Source organism: Ictidomys tridecemlineatus, chromosome 4 (genome assembly GCF_052094955.1).
Source record: "Ictidomys tridecemlineatus isolate mIctTri1 chromosome 4, mIctTri1.hap1, whole genome shotgun sequence".
NCBI lineage: Eukaryota > Metazoa > Chordata > Mammalia > Rodentia > Sciuridae > Ictidomys > Ictidomys tridecemlineatus.
The window spans coordinates 107,800,852-107,817,014 of record NC_135480.1 but is presented as its reverse complement, the minus strand read 5'-3'; the positions used below and the strand labels follow the sequence as shown (position 1 = coordinate 107,817,014).

The 16,163-nt window shown below is 37.7% G+C and overlaps 1 protein-coding gene and 1 pseudogene across 1 annotated transcript; one reads left to right on the top strand and one right to left on the bottom strand.

Annotated features, from left to right (window-relative positions):
* Window positions 1-1,204: 1,204 nt before the first annotated feature.
* On the bottom strand, window positions 1,205-1,755 carry LOC101961206 (large ribosomal subunit protein uL14-like; annotated as a pseudogene).
* A 2,045-nt stretch (window positions 1,756-3,800) lies between these two features.
* LOC101960923 (olfactory receptor 8B8) lies at window positions 3,801-4,742 on the top strand. Its single transcript, XM_005339515.2, has one exon. It carries the CDS (start codon window positions 3,807-3,809, stop codon window positions 4,740-4,742), a length of 936 nt encoding a protein of 311 aa, XP_005339572.2. The 5' UTR covers window positions 3,801-3,806.
* Window positions 4,743-16,163: the final 11,421 nt, after the last annotated feature.

The following is a 16,163-nucleotide window of genomic DNA, read 5'->3' as shown; positions in this document are numbered from 1 at the left end:
TAGGGTCAGTTCCTCTGAGGATCTTCGAGATACTACAAAGTATGAACCACTAGAAATACAGATGAGGGGAAAATTTACCTTCTGGCTCCCAGGATTGTTGTCTCCTTCACACTTCCAGGTTTGCACATGCATTTTAATGGCCGAGCTGATTCTCATATACATTTCTCATTGTGGTGGCAGAGAAGTCCTAGGGCAGAAAGCAGGTGATAAGAGGTTACAGTTAAGTATAATAAATGTGTTCTGTTTGGCTATACTTAGATGCAGCTTGTTCCCATAGTGACAATGGAAACCCCAAAGATAGGGTGAGTAATATAAAAGGAGGCATAAAAGATGTCTAATGCAGAGAGCTGGGTGATGGGACCTGAATTCAGGGCCTGGTAAAAATGTTTAGAGTATGAGCCAAGGGACCACAGCCACATGGCAGAACCAGAATTATGTGATTTATAACATGCTGAAAAGCTTAGAAAGAACTTTGGTTGCATTTTCCTGGTACTTGTTCTAAAAGTCCATCTATGCCCTTATATTGCTGGAGCTCTTAGTTAAGACATCATGTCTAAATTATAACTAGATATAGCACCAGGGGAGGGGTACTCTTGCATCAAATCATTGATACATGATAGTTCTTTAGATTAACTGGTCTCCTTAAGCACAACTCTCACTACGTCACTCTTACGTTCAATATAGTCACATTGCATACTTTTTTCCTATCATAGCATTCAAATCTTTCCCCAGTATGGTTCTGGAGTACCATCCCAGGCCTGATACCCAACTGTGGCCCTTAATTCCATGCTGTGTTTCAAAAATAGTAAAGACCAGGTAAGCTTTTTCCAAGACAATGTAACCGGAGAGGTGGGAGGTCCATGTTTAGAATAGTTTAGAATATAACTATACCACCAAACAGTTCCACAATTGGTGTGGCCCCAATTTTCCTGCTGAAAAATAAGGGGTGAAAGGATTAGATAGTAAATCCTAGACTGGTTACATATCCAGATCACCTGGGGAAAATTTAGGTGAGAAATGTAGATTATAAAGTTCCAACCCTGGAGATTCCAATTTATTATGTTTGCATTGAGGCAGCAAACAATTGAAGACTCCTCCTCCTCCTCCTCCTCCTCCTCCTCCTCCTCCTCCTCCTCCTCCATATTCTTCTTTGGAAGAAACACTTTTTAATAGGTATTACTATTTTTACAAACACGCTGAAGGATCATGCAATGCTGCCTGCATTGGAAGCAATTATGGGCCATAAGTCTGCACACTCCTTTGCAACTGGTCTTGTGATGGCAGAATCTTGATCTCACCTTTATTGTTTACTATGACCCCTGAATTATCTTCAAAATAAAGAAATACTCCATATTTTCTTGGTATGACTTTTGTTGTTGAATTACCACTGCTATATGCACCTTCTTTCTGAGCTCGGTTTGTCCTTCTTGACTGTGGCCATCATCATGTCACCCACACCAGCAGCAGGAAGTCTGTTCAGCTGTCCCTTGATTCCCTTCACAGGGATGATATACAGATTCCCTGTATATCTGGTGCAGAATTCCTGATTTCCTTGGGTTTTCTGGTTGGAGCCCTTATCAACTATGCTGATGATATACAGATTTTTGATCCTGTGTTGTCAGCATAGTTGATAAGGGATGATATACAGATTTTTGATCCTGTGTTGTCAGCATAGTTGATAAGGGCTCCAACCAGAAAACCCAAGGAAATCAGGAATTCTGCACCAGAGGATCCATCAAGTCCTCCCTTCAACATCTTGAACGCCGGAAAAGGACAGAAAGGCCAATTGACCTCTAATAAGAATTTAATTATCTAATTCAGTTGTACAACCAGGATTAGATGATTTTTTTTAACATTGCTCCAAATCCAAGAGTGAGAATTAACTGTCATTAAGCTCAAGCAAGGCTCCCAGATCCTATGGCATTGAGGAGATAAATTTTATTATAATAGAGGGAAAAGGAACAGAGCTAAGTGTGAAAAACAAAAAGACAAATGTCCTGCTGTCCTCTGAGGCTCATTATGAGGGTCCTGGAAGATGGAAAGATCAAGGATGAATAATTTGGGCCATCAGAGAGAATTTTGAGAATTTATCAATCTTGGAAAAAAACTATTCTCAGCAGATGGGAGTTGTTCTTTAATGTTAAGCTCAAATTCCAAGAGGAGCTGTTGTTTTATCCTTTGCAGTGGTATTGGGCAATTTATGTGATGAACTGAAAAAATAAGTGGTATGTTGAACACTCTTCTCTGAACTTGCAGAGCATTTTATTTTTAAGTTTTCTGGATCTTATTGTATTCTTTCACATTTTTAGTTAGTTGTTATGCATTTTTCAAGACATTGTTAGAGGTTTGAAGGCAAAGACTCTATGTTATGTGCCCCATTATCTCCCAATGGGAGAGAGTAAAAACAATTGTAAAGAAAACCAGATTTTGAGTAAGATGGGCCTAGATTTAATAGGACCTTAATAATTTAACATCTGGGAAATCACTTACTCTCTAAAATGGAGATGATAAAACCTAGCTCATAGGATTTAAGGGAGAATTAAAATGAAACATTGCATGAACAATGATATTGGATCCTGGTGTGCTGATGTCAGTATATAACTGTAGGTTGAAAACAGTGTTTGGTACATTAAGTGCTCAATGAATTGTAAATTATTATTTTCTGCACAATAATTTGCATATTACTAGATGCTAACTGAACAAATATTTTTATGGATCCAAAAGCTCATTCAAACATTATCAAGAGTATAAGCAAAAAAAATTCCCTATTATTCAAGTTAATAACTAGGACTTTGATCCCAGGGGAACCTCCAATTTTCTACACCTAATCAGGTCCCCAGGACTTCAAACCCAGAATAAAACTGCTGTCTCTTTGCAAGCTGGAGAAGAAGCTCAGGGCAAAGCTTTGTACAGATATCACTTTCTCTAGCTCAGGAAAAGTTCTGAGGCAGCCAGGGAAGCTCTGTCGCTCTAGTTAGGAGAGGGCTGGAGGGTTGCTCTGTCCTTCACCTGTGTTAGCACTGAAACCATTAACCATATGAACAAGCGAGGATTAGAGTTGGACTAAAAGGTACATCACTTGTCTAAAGGTGCATCCTCCCACCCCCAGTCTGAGGGAGGGTGAATGGCTGAATCTGGGTGAATGGTTTGAACTTTTCCTAAGTCCCCAGTTTTGGTTCCTAAGGTTGTATAGAGATCCACCTCACCCTTCTGTTTCGTCCAGGATGACCATGAGGCAGATGGAACTCCTCCTATCCAGGCAGATAGGCTGGCTCCAGACTCTGAGAGGACTCAAAGATTGGCTTGCTTTTGTAAACTTCAGAAGAAACTAGAGTTAGAAGGACACAACAGAAGGATAAAATTAAAGATCAGCTGCTCCTAGAGGTCCTTCCCAGCAGCACCTGCTCTTACATGGGGGCAAGTGAGTCTTCCAGGGATGCTCCAGAGGCAGAATCTTTGAGGGTAATGAGAACGGCCCCATGGAAAGACCCCTCTGGTGAGGCTCAAAATCTCTGTGTGCATCCACACATTCACACATCCATCCACTGATGATTTATTAATCTTGGAAAAAAATATTCTTAACAAGAGGAAGATGTTCTAATGTTAAGCTCAAATTCCAAGATAAGTTGTTTTATCCTTTGCATTGCTTTTGTGAAATTTATATGATGAACTGAAAAATAAGTGGTATGTTCTCAAGAATGGGGGGAGGTGACTGGGAGGTCAACAGTGTTCTCTCTGTCTGTCTCTCTGTCTGTCTCTCTCTCACCTGACTTTTCCCCTTGTTTTCACAGAATGCTTTAATTGCAATGGTACCAAAGAACTCCTCTTCTGTGACAGAGTTCATCCTCGCAGGCTTAACAGACCAGCCAGGACTTCACATCCCCCTCTTCCTTCTGTTTCTAGGTTTCTACGTGGTCACTGTGGTGGGGAACCTGGGCTTGATCACGCTGATTGGGTTGAATTCTCACCTGCACACCCCCATGTATTTCTTCCTCTTCAACTTATCTCTCATAGACTTCTGCTATTCCACTGTTATCACCCCCAAAATGCTGATGAGTTTTGTCTCGAAGAAGAATGTCATCTCCTATTCTGGGTGCATGACTCAGCTCTTTTTCTTTCTTTTCTTTGTGGTCTCTGAATCCTTCATCCTGTCAGCAATGGCGTATGACCGCTATGTTGCCATCTGTAAACCCCTGGTGTACATGGTCACCATGTCCCCCCAGGTGTGTCTCCTTCTTTTGTTGGGTGTCTATGTGATGGGGTTTGCTGGGGCCATGGCCCATACAGCATGCATGGTGAGACTGAACTTCTGTGCCAACAATCTTGTCAACCACTACATGTGCGACATCCTTCCCCTCCTGGAGCGCTCTTGCACCAGCACCCGTGTGAACCAGCTGGTGGTCTTTATTGTTGTGGGCATTGACATTGGTGTGCCCACAGTCACCATCTTCATCTCTTATGCCCTCATCCTTTCTAGCATCCTCCGCATTCGCTCCACCGAGGGCAGATCCAAAGCCTTTAGCACCTGCAGCTCCCACATAATTGCAGTTTCCTTGTTTTTTGGATCAGGGGCTTTTATGTATCTCAAGCCCTCTTCTCTTTTACCTATGAATCAGGGGAAAGTGTCCTCCTTGTTCTACACCATCGTGGTGCCCATGCTCAATCCAATAATCTATAGCTTGAGGAATAAGGATGTCAAAGTTGCTTTGAAGAAAACTTTGAACAAAAATTCATTTTCCTAAGAAAGAGGCAATGCTTGGGTCAGAATACTTTTGCTCTGATATATGATTCAGGTTCCATGAAAGAAATTTTAACTCATTCTCAAATGGGTTCATTTTTCCCATTTGAAGGGTTCTTTAATTTATAAAATTCCTAAACTATAGGATGCTCAGATTTAGAATAGATACAGGCTTAGGTATCCCACCTTGAGGTCAGTATCTCAGCAGAGCAGTGACTAGAACACAGGCTCTTTATTCTAATCCCATGGCTCTCCATTGTCATCTGCTTTCCTCCTCCTTCCATGAGAGATTTTATTTCAGATATGAGCTAGTCTAGGATGATAAAATCTGGTTCTGTCTACAAAAATTTCATGCAACTTTTAAGAGCTAATTTTAAAAAGCACATTTTTTTTTCAAGAAGGTAGGAGGTATAGGATTTTGTTGAGAGTCTTGGCTAAATGACCACAGACTTTTTTGAAGCATTTTGGAGATTGCAGGGAAGTGTGTTAGGACCCAGAGATCAGCAAGTATGGTACTACCTGGGACGGTGATGTGGAACTTCAGGGACTTGAACTTTCAGGGATTGGTTAATGACACTAGATGGAATAACTTAGAGAAAATGTCAAGTTTTTTTGAGGAAAGAATTTAGAAATTATTTTTCACATTGTGAAATTCAAATTGTGTTTTGAAAGCCAGAGCGAAGAAATCTGTCTCTCAGGGTGGTCAGCTCAGGATCTGAAGAATACTTTAGAACTGTAGAGCAGTTATGTTCCAAGTTGGTAATCAGGTTACCCCCAGACAGCAGCCAGTCAGCAGAAGAAATGTCCACTGAAAGTTACTGATGTGGATTGTAACAGAGACGTGTGGGCTATTTTCTGTGTACTTTTGTAGATCAGTTTTTCTGCTTGTTGGCACCTCCGTGCAAGTCATGGAATGAATTCCCTAATGGCCTCCCTTTCCTACTGGTTTCTTTTTAAGTTAGGTGAATGACAGCCTTGGCAAAAGAAATCAGAGAACAGGAGGAGAGTGATAATGGTGATACTCAATTCCAGGACTGTAGCTAGGCTACAGTGGCAGCAACTGAATGCCACATTTCCTATTGGGCTGCAGTCATTGCTCCTTCCCTGGCTTTTTTATGCCAAGGGGTCCTAATGTCTGCTTGTTATTGCTAGCCTGGGTTGCTTAACCATCCCTTTGTGGTTTCTCGCAGCTTCCATTTCCAGGTAAACAGTTCCCTCATTATATTTCTTGATCACTTTACGTGGATCATGTATTTTCTGCTGGAACTCTGATACCGCCCCCGCCCCCCCCCCCAAAAAAAAAAAGGATGAAAGCACTAACGGTACCATGTAAAGAGAGGTAGAGTTACCTTTTTGTTTAAAAACTTTTCTATATATGTATTATATATTATTTTGAAGTAATGATATGTGAGATTCTGTGAAAATGCTTGATTTAGGAGGCTGTCTTAGAAAAATTCTGTTCTATTAGAAAAAAATGAAGTTTGGATGGAAGTATAGTTTTGCACTTTGGGAAGGTGCAGAATAATAAAAATGAATTCAAAAGAATGAGAATGGTAGAATTCAGGTGACTAAGACAGGGAGAGAGGCAGAGCACCACAGAGATTCAGGAAAAGCAGAGAGGCTAGGGAATTGGAGTGTAGAATCAAGTTACAATCTTAGCTTTACTCAACAGCTGTGCAATTTTAAACAAGTTGCTTGATGTCTCTAAGCATCATTAATTTTTAAAATTTTTTTCAGAGTTATTAAGACAATTTAATGTTAGGCACACAGTAAATTTATTTTCATCTCTCTTAGATAGTCTTCCTTCTAATACCAAAGCTTGCACTAATTTATTGTGTGACCTTGGGAAAATTGCTTTATCTTTCTAGGCCCATGCTTGTTTATATGAAAGATGCTGTTCTACCAAGTTACTTTTACATTCTGTCTATAATGTATATCCTTTTATACGCTAAGATATAATACATATTTACTGTATCCTGAATATTCCTTTCAAAATCCATGTGTTGAAATGATAGTGTTAAGAGATGGAACCTTTGGCCCTTCGCCTCTCCCCCCATGTAAGGACAGAGAGAACGTGTTGTGTGTCAGAAGAAAGTGGGATACCAAATCTGTTGACATCTTGATCTTGGACTTCCCAGCATCCAGAATTATGAGAAATAAATTCATGTTGTTCATAAATCACTCAGCGTATGCCCTTTTGTTGCTGTTGTTTTTGTTTACAGTAGCCCTAACAGACTAAGAAAATGGTTATGGTATTTAGGAACATTACCAAAAAATAGCCAGGGAAAGGATGTCTCCTATTCTGCTGGTTTCCTGGTCCTCTGTTCCTCTCTGTGGTCCATCACTGCTGTTCACCAGTTGTCTATTTTTACAATCACTGCACAGAGTAATCCTGTGTGTGCTTGTACATTAATGCAAGTGACATGTCCCTTGTTTTTGAAAGTCATGAAAATCTGATTTAAACTGTATCTACTGATTAAAATTTCTTAGAAGTGGTAGGAGTTAGGGTTATTACTAAGATGAATAAAAGAATAAAAAGAAAAAAAGATGTCTATGAAGGGTTTTGGTTATTAAAAAAAGAGGGAGGGGGGTTGTGGCTCAGTGGTAGAGTGCTCGCCTAGCAAGCGTGAGGCCCTGGGTTCTAACCTCAGCACCACATAAAAATAAATAAAATAAAGGTATTGTGTCCAACTACAACTAAAAATAAATATTTAAAAAAATAAAAAAAGAGGGAGAGGAAAAGGGATTCTGTGAAGACAAGGGAGCCTTAGATCTAGCTGAAAAGTGTGTACCACCAGAAGGACAAGCTTGCAGAAAGAATTTCTTTTATTTCTCATCTCTGACTCAATTTTCATGATTGCCTAAAACTCCATCTTATGGATGAATTCTATGTTAGTAACAATTTTCTACTACTTCAATTAGATTAGTTCCATTTTACAAATTATAATTAATGCTTGTTTAACAAATTTAGTAATTTCCCCCCCTACTTAGGATATATTCTCAGACAAAGAATTATTGAATTACCCAAGGTTTTAAGATTTTATTGCAAAATACTGTCTTGCAAATTTATTTCATTTATTGCCCTCACTAGCAGAATACACATATTTGGATGATCTCTGGAACAGATTCTGTACTAGTAAGATTCTCACTATTGGAACTTACTTCTTTTCATTTTGATGGTTGTATTGTTTATATTATATTGTCTTCTTTTTATATCATTTTCTCTCTCTTCTTTTTAAAATTTTTTATTATTTTTTAAAATTTATATATGACAGTGGAATGCATTACGATTCTTTTTTTCTTGGTGATTATTTTTTTTACTTTTTAAAAATTTATATATGACAGAAGAATTATAATTCTTATTACAATTCTTATTACATATATAGAGCACAATTTTTCATATCTCTGGTTGTATACACAGTATATTCACAACAACTTGTGTCTCCATACCTGTACTTTGGATAATAATGATCATTACATTCCACCATCATTAATAACCCCATGCTCTCTCCCAACCCCTCCAATCCTTCTGCCCTATCTCGAGTTCCTCTATTCCTCCCATGCTCCCTCTCCCTATCCCAGTATGAATCAGCCTCCTTGTATCAAAGAAAACATTATGAAGACAAACAACAAGTGTTGGCAAGGATGTGGGGAAAAAGGTACACTCATACACTGCTAGTGGGACTGCAAATTGGTGCAGCCAATATGGAAAGCAGTATGGAGATTTCTTGGAAAATTGGGAATGGAACCACCATTTGACCCAGCTATCCCTCTCCTTTGTCTATACCCAAAGGACTTAAAAACAGCATACTACAGGGACACAGCCACATCAATGTTTATGGCAGCACAATTCACAATAGCTAAACTGTGGAACCACCCTAGATGCCCTTCAATAGATAAATGGATAAAAAATGTAGCATATATACACAATGGAATATTACTCATCAATCATGGCATTTGCAGGTAAATGGATGGAGTAGATAAAATAATGCTAAGTTAGCCAGTCCCAAAAAATCAAATGCCGAATATTTTCTTTCTCTCCTTTATTTCATCAACTGTTTGTGGTATCTGGATGATCTAAAAGAAAGAAAAAAAAGAACAAAAGGATTAAAACTGAAAATATTTTCTTCCTTACTGTTTTAGTTAGTTTATTGTAACCTGACAAGAATAATTTTACAGTTTTAGAAATCTCTGTCCATAGATGGCCTACTCTATTGCTCTGAGCCAGAGGTGAAACAGAACATCATGGTGGAAGGGTATGTGGAGAAAAATAGATCAGGACACGGCACCAGGAAGTGGAGTGGGGAGGGAGGAAATGCACTCTGCTCAAAAGGAGAAAATATGAAACCTAAAGGCACGCCCTCAGTGATCTATCTTCTCCAGCCACAGTCTATGCTAAGGTACACCACCCAGTTAATCCACCTGATTGGATTAATGCACGGATTAGGTTAAGGATCTCATAACCCAATCAGTTCACCTCTAAACTTTCTTGCATTGTCTAACATGTGAGCATTGTAGAGAACACCTCACATCTAAACCATATCACTCATTTTTCCTTCATTATATACTCTGTGCAAATAGAGTCCCTAATGTCTGTTTGATAAGTCCCTCAGTCCTAGCACACTGCCTGGCACTTTTAGGGTGGGAGTTTGACAAGTATTTATTGAATACAAGGATGGGGTGTTTAGCAGTATTAGAATGTGGGGTACTAAAGGAGCTTCTTGTTCTCATTCTCCTGGCAGCACATTTTCCTCTCCCAGTCCCTAGATGGATATATGTTTACACCTAATGTTGTCACCTTGATCTGGTTATAGTCTTCTTATTTATAATCCCCAAGTTTAAGCTCATGCCACCTGGTGGCCATGGTAGAAGACAGACCCCTAATTGGAGACATAAACCCCGACTTCCACTCCATCATATAAAATGTGTGGTGTTATATAAAAGAATGATCTTAAATTCTAAGTTGCTGTCCAATTGAACCTAGAGCTTGGAAGAAATTAAAAAAAAAAACCAACAACTGGGCTCATGTGTGGAGCTCTCATTTTTCCAGGGTACTTGCTCAAACACTTATTTTCAAAAGGTAACTAAGGAAAATTCACCATGATCATAACTGGATTCTTCTTTGCTGACTTGCAAGGTAGAGTACTGCTACTGCAGAACAAATCTTCCTTTTATTTTCTCTCACAAATTACTGTGTTTATATTCTCTCAGAATTGCTTCTGGGGACATTTGATAATATAGAGGTTTTTGTAACTTTGCAAGTCTCTTAGTAATTTTACTGGGGATGATTACTACTTTTCTCTTTGAAATTTAAAGTCAATTTTGGGGATATATTTTGAGACCCTATCTTACTCCTTCTTCAAACTTCCACACAAGATTTAGCATCCACTTCTGGGCTGAATTAAGATTTAGTTTGATGGTTGAAAAATGGAGATTTTCTAATTCCACTAATCCTTGTTGAAATTATGCCAGAGAGAGCCTTTTATTATCTTAATGCATTCATATCATTATGGACTTACGTATCTAAGGTCACGATTCCTTGTTGTCAGCATGTATTTTTTTTGGTCAGCACATATTAATTGCACAAATCAATGGGCTTCACTGTGACAATTTCTTTACACAGAATTTATGTTAATGCTCAGTTTGACCCCTTATTTTGTTAATGGAAGCCTTTTCACATTGGTTTTCATGTTCTTTTAATATATCTCTATCAGATTTTGAGCATTTTATTACTTTCTGGTGAAGTGGTATATCTCAAACTTATCTTTTACTTATGTTGCCCAGCACTGTTTTTTTTTTTTAGAGATGGTGTTTAAAGCTAAAATATGAGTCCTAGGTGGGATGAGCTATACTTAGTATGATTCTGAAACCAAATATTTAATTGGAAAATATTCATGTTTAGAAAATACCCATATTAATTTTTATCCCTCTGAGCATACCTTGTGCAAATGCTATAATTGGTCTTTATGAGTAGGTCAATCCTCTGTATCCCATAAGGATCCTCTGGGTCTCCATCTCACCATGACACTTTCCTGCTCACATGAAAACTTCCTCAGGTTCCCATCAGTAACTGTTGGGACCATAGAACTGAGGATTGAGCCCAGGAGCAATCTACCACTGACAAAGCTCTATAGCCTGTTTTATTTTTTATTTTGAGACAGGGATTTACGAAGTTGCCCATGTTGGCTTTGAATTTGTGATCCTCTTGCTTCAGTCTATTTTTGAGACTTTACTTTGTCCTATGAACTTTGTCTACCTGTCCTAATTTAATCTTTTCCACAACTGGATGAGACCATTATCCCTGCTTTATAGGTGGGTAAATCAAGTCTTAAGTTGAGGAGCTTGCTCAAGATTGCAGATAATAAGTGAAGAGGAAAGAATTGAATTTAGATTACATAACTCTAGAGCCCACACTCTTAACACTAACTGCCTTCCAGAAGGCTCAATCTGGGTGTGTAAGAAATAGCACATGTGATGCATATATATTCACCTTGTACAATGTCCAAGTTCTTGCTGTCTTGAGCTGAATAATCCCTGCATCTACTCTCATTTGGAAAAAATTTGCCAAAAACAAATGTCAAAAGAAAGATACTGAAGATTTTTTTTCCTTTTTAAATGCACTGAGCTAATAGGGCCAGTAATGTAAATATATGTGAGACCCACTGAACTACTGTTATATGGATTGTACAGCCATATATTTGGAAAATGTTTATTCGAAGTTACATTCCCAATTTCAGCCAGGTGATCAAACACATGCATTGAGATTAATGCCTGGCCGATTCAGGAGGTGCTAAATACATATTGAACAAATCCCTAGTGAGACTTTGCTTAAATTTTATGCAGTGTTTTATCTTTAATTTTTAAAAATCATTTTTCTTAAATTTGCAAAGCAATGCTTGTGTGATAAGAATATGCTAGATAAAGAATGAGTGAAGATAAGCAAAAGCTTTTAAAAATATCTCCAAGATCCTTTCACCTAAAGATTACTATTTTTGGCATTATGATGTATATCTTTTCAAAATATTTTTCTGTGTGTACACATTGTCTATTTAGACTGGTTTAGACCAGTTTGCAAAAATTATGTACACATACAAAGATGTAATTGCATCGAGTACGAGTACCACTTACAATTTTGTTTTCATTCTGTAAACATATAAACAGCTTTTGGTGTAATTAAATATATATATATATATATATATATATATATATATATATAAAAGTCATGAGTTTTAGTGACGACATTCATTGTGTTTAAAACCGTAAGAGCAGTAGAATGATACAAAAAGTTTCTATTTGCAACACAGAAAGTATTGCTTCCTTCTCTGAAAAGGCTTTTTAGCAGTCATGTGTTCATCTGATGGTCCAAATTCTTTTACTAAATCTGATTTTTGCCTATGATTTTTCAGGTGGTGTCAAATTCTATGAATTCTTTACCCTTCTTTGGTTCAGGTTTCTCGTCTCCAGTCCCATTCTTCTCATTTCCAAAAGTTCAAGGGCAAGTCTGGTGATGTCAGTACTCCATCATCTTGCTCACAACTGACTACAGTCAATCTGTACAGTCAAGTACAAATTCTGTGGTAACAACCTGTCTGGGCTTAATTGATTCCAGCCTCACATGTGCTTGGAACCTCAAGTTCCCTTGAGGTGGGATGCCATTGTGTCCCAGCTAGTGCATATGGAAGAAACTCTTTCTCTTCTGTATCTTCCCCACTCCATCCCAAAGGGAAGCATGTTTTATACAACTGATGAAAAATTGGGAGAATGAATTTGTGGCTCAGTGTGGCCAGCACATTTCCTATGGTCTCACTTTCTATTTCCTGTTTGAGACAGGCACATTCTCAGGACCTCAATTATCTCTCCATTTGCAACCCCTGTCTTTTACAGGGAAGACCAAATGTTGCCCAGTTCAGTTTAGACCTGGATTTGTAAATTTAATCTGTTACATACAATGAGGGAATTGCAAGATCCTATTGTAGATGTGCATCCCAAACTGAGACTTCCAATCAACTTTATCAGTAACAGAGGGGAGAAAGAATTAATTATCACCATTAACCCATTCCAACAATATCCTACCTCTCTCTTCCATGTATATAATGACTTAATTCTCATCATCACTTGTCATTCTCCAAGTTTGCAGCCCTCCCCGCCACTTTATAACCTTTCACATTTCCTTTTGTGATTTCTTGTGCTCAGAATACCCTCCTGATTTTCTTTGCTGTTAATCTTCTACTTGTTATTCAAGACTAATAGCAATACATTTCTAAAACTATATTATAAAGCAGATTGTGCATTTCCATAGTGACAATGTAATAATTGGAGACTGCTTCTGAATAAAGAGTTAGGATAAAATAACATGCTTTAAAATCAAAGATACACTCCCTATAATAGCCTGCAATGTTTTTTTAAGAATATAACTATTTTCTAGGTTTTTACAAGAAAAATTTGTTTGAAAAGGTGTGCAAAAACTGATCTAGCTATTGACTTTTACAAAGGTATGTAAAAAGCTCTCCTAGGTATTGATCTCAAAGTCAATAAAGTGAAAACACAGCACAAGCAAAACAGAACACTATCATAGATGGAGAAATATAAACATATGCTACCTATTTAATCATTTATAAAATCAATTATTGAGCTATTATCATTCTTAGATATTAAACAATCCTATTAATTCCATCAGTTTAATTTTTACACAGCTAACATTTCATTTAAAAAGCTAGCGCAGATATATTATTGAACCCGTTTCTCTTTAGCCAACAAGAAAGTTTATATTCATTTCACTAAGCATAATTTTGCTTTTTAAAAAAATCACTGAAAAATTGAAGATTTTGGAAATCTTGTTGCAAGGGTATGAGGAATGGCAGTCTTTGGAATCTGGGCTGTTTGTTCATTTTTACCCTCCAAGCCACATCCAAACAACACATCTAGCGAGGAGAAAATCATTCAAAATAGAGCAAAATCTCAACGGGGTTTATCACACCCCTTTGAAAGGTGACTGAGGGTGTGTGTGTGTCTGCCCTCTTTGAAGGGATCTGGTCTCTCCTCATCTCTGTTCCCTGCCCATGGTGCTCTTAATCTGTTTCTATTGTACCAGCCAAGCATCTTAGCTGCAAATAGTAAAGTTGGTTCTGGTTAACTTAGAAAGAAGAGCTAATTGGCAAGAAACAGGGAGGTCACAGAATTTGAGAACAGGCTGGGGAACCAGCTTTGGAGTCAGGCAGGAACGGGGAGCCAGGTGGTAGAATCAAAGCCAAGTGGGAATCATAGCCACAGAACGGTCTGTCTAGGCTGTGCTGGTTGTTCCTGCGGGCACTGCCAACACCTGGCATCTGGTTTTGACTGGTAGGTTTGTTTTTTCTTTGTCTTTGCCAAAATGAAATATAAATGGTTCCTGTTTGTGTCACTTGCCCTACACTCAGAGTCCTGTCTGGAATCATCCAACTAGTGTAGGTCTGATGTTCTCTGGGAGTTGCTGCAGGAGGATTTAGGGTCTGGCTCCAACTGAGGCTCACACAAAGGAAGATTCCTCAAACATGGAAGGAATTCCAATGCTAAACAGTCATAAACAAGAGTTTATTTCCTTATTTATTTTTCAGCTTTGAAATTGAATTTTCCTTCTTTAAGGAAGCTTCTCTGACCCTCAAGACTCAGTAAGGCCCACCCTTACAGGGTTTTCCTTGGCATCCCATGACCTCTCCCTGGCACACTTATGCTTATTATTTTAATTAGTTGTATATAAGGATCTGTTTCTTTTAGGTTTCTCTATCTGGATTACATATTCAAATTGCAGGAGCCTATTTTTGATTTTTTTATGGTACTAGAAATTGAACTCAGAGGCACTTGAACACTGAGCCACATCCCCAGCCCTATTTTGTATTTTATTTAGAGACAGGGTCTCACTGAGTTTCTTAGTGCCTTGCTTTTGCTGAGGCTGGCTCATGATCATCCTGCCTTAGTCTGGGATCCACTGGGATTACAAGTGTTCACCATTGGGTCCAGCTATTGTTTTATTTTTAGAGCACATCAATGGGCCTAAATTGTGTTTAACCCTCTACATAAATTGTGCTTAATCCTCTGTATATGCAGTTATCCCTTAGGACCTGATTCAAGAATACATGCCCAAATTGGCCAATACTAATATATATATATATATATATATATATATATATATATATATATATATATATATATAAACACAAATATAAATATAAAATTTTATATTTATATAAAATATAAAAACATTTCTTATATAAAATCTTATAGTATTTACATATAACTTAAGCACATTCTCCTATTTACTTTAGACCATCTCTTGATTACTTATAATACCTAATATAATGTCAATGTTATGCAAATTTTTTTACTATATTGTTTAGAGAATGAAAGAAAATGTTTGTACATGTTTAATGTTGATAAGTGGGCTGGGGATGTGGCTCAAGTGGCAACGTGCTCGCCTGGCATGCACCCTGGCATGTGCGGAGCTCTGGGTTCGATGCTCAGCACCACATAAAAATAAAATAAAGATGTTGTGTCCACTGAAAACTTAAAAATAAATATTAAAAAAATTCTCTCTCTCTTTAAAAAATATTGATAAATTATTTTCATAGAGTCTCTGATTTCAATCATTTTGTTTTAATTTCTAAAAGACCCATTTGGCTCTATGAAATTTTGATGGTTCCTTCAATTTTGATGTTTCCTTTAAGATTTCAATTTGTTTTTATATTTCTTTAAATATATTCAACATTATTTTGTACCCTGTTCTTGATAAGCCTACATAATTTTGCAGGTCTGGTTGGCTTTGCAGTATTTTTTTTTTAACTGAGAATTCAATCCAGGAGTGCCTTACATTGAGCTACATCCCCAGTCTTTTTTGTTTTTTATTTTGAGATAGGGTCTCACTAAGTTGCTGAGGCTGACCTCAAACTTCCAATCATCCTGCCTTATTGTCCTCCCTGTTGCTGGGATTACAGGTGTGAGCCATTATGCCTGGTCTTCAGATCATGTTTTGTTATTCATGGTGCCTTATTTTAAGTTATTTTGATAAAGAGCTCAAGATCCTTGGATATTTATCTGGGAAAATTCTTGGATATCTGGATTTAAATTGCATTATTCATAGAGGAATCTATCTCATCAATCATCTATCTATCATCTATTTATCTATTGCATATTTTTGTCTTACACACAAGGTGGCTAGAAATTCTTCAAACATTTTATCTCATTTTTGCCCTTCTAGATCTAAGACTAAGTTAGACACTTGTCTTTCTTGGCATTCTCCCTGTGTGGGCTTTTTTTTTTTTTCCCCCTTCCCTTCTTCCTCTTTAATTAAGACACGAAGGATGTTTCCTTTTGGGGATTCAGTATTATGAGTTCATGGTTCCAAACTCCCAGCCTACTGGAGTCCCAGGCTTTGCCTGAATGTCCTGCATAG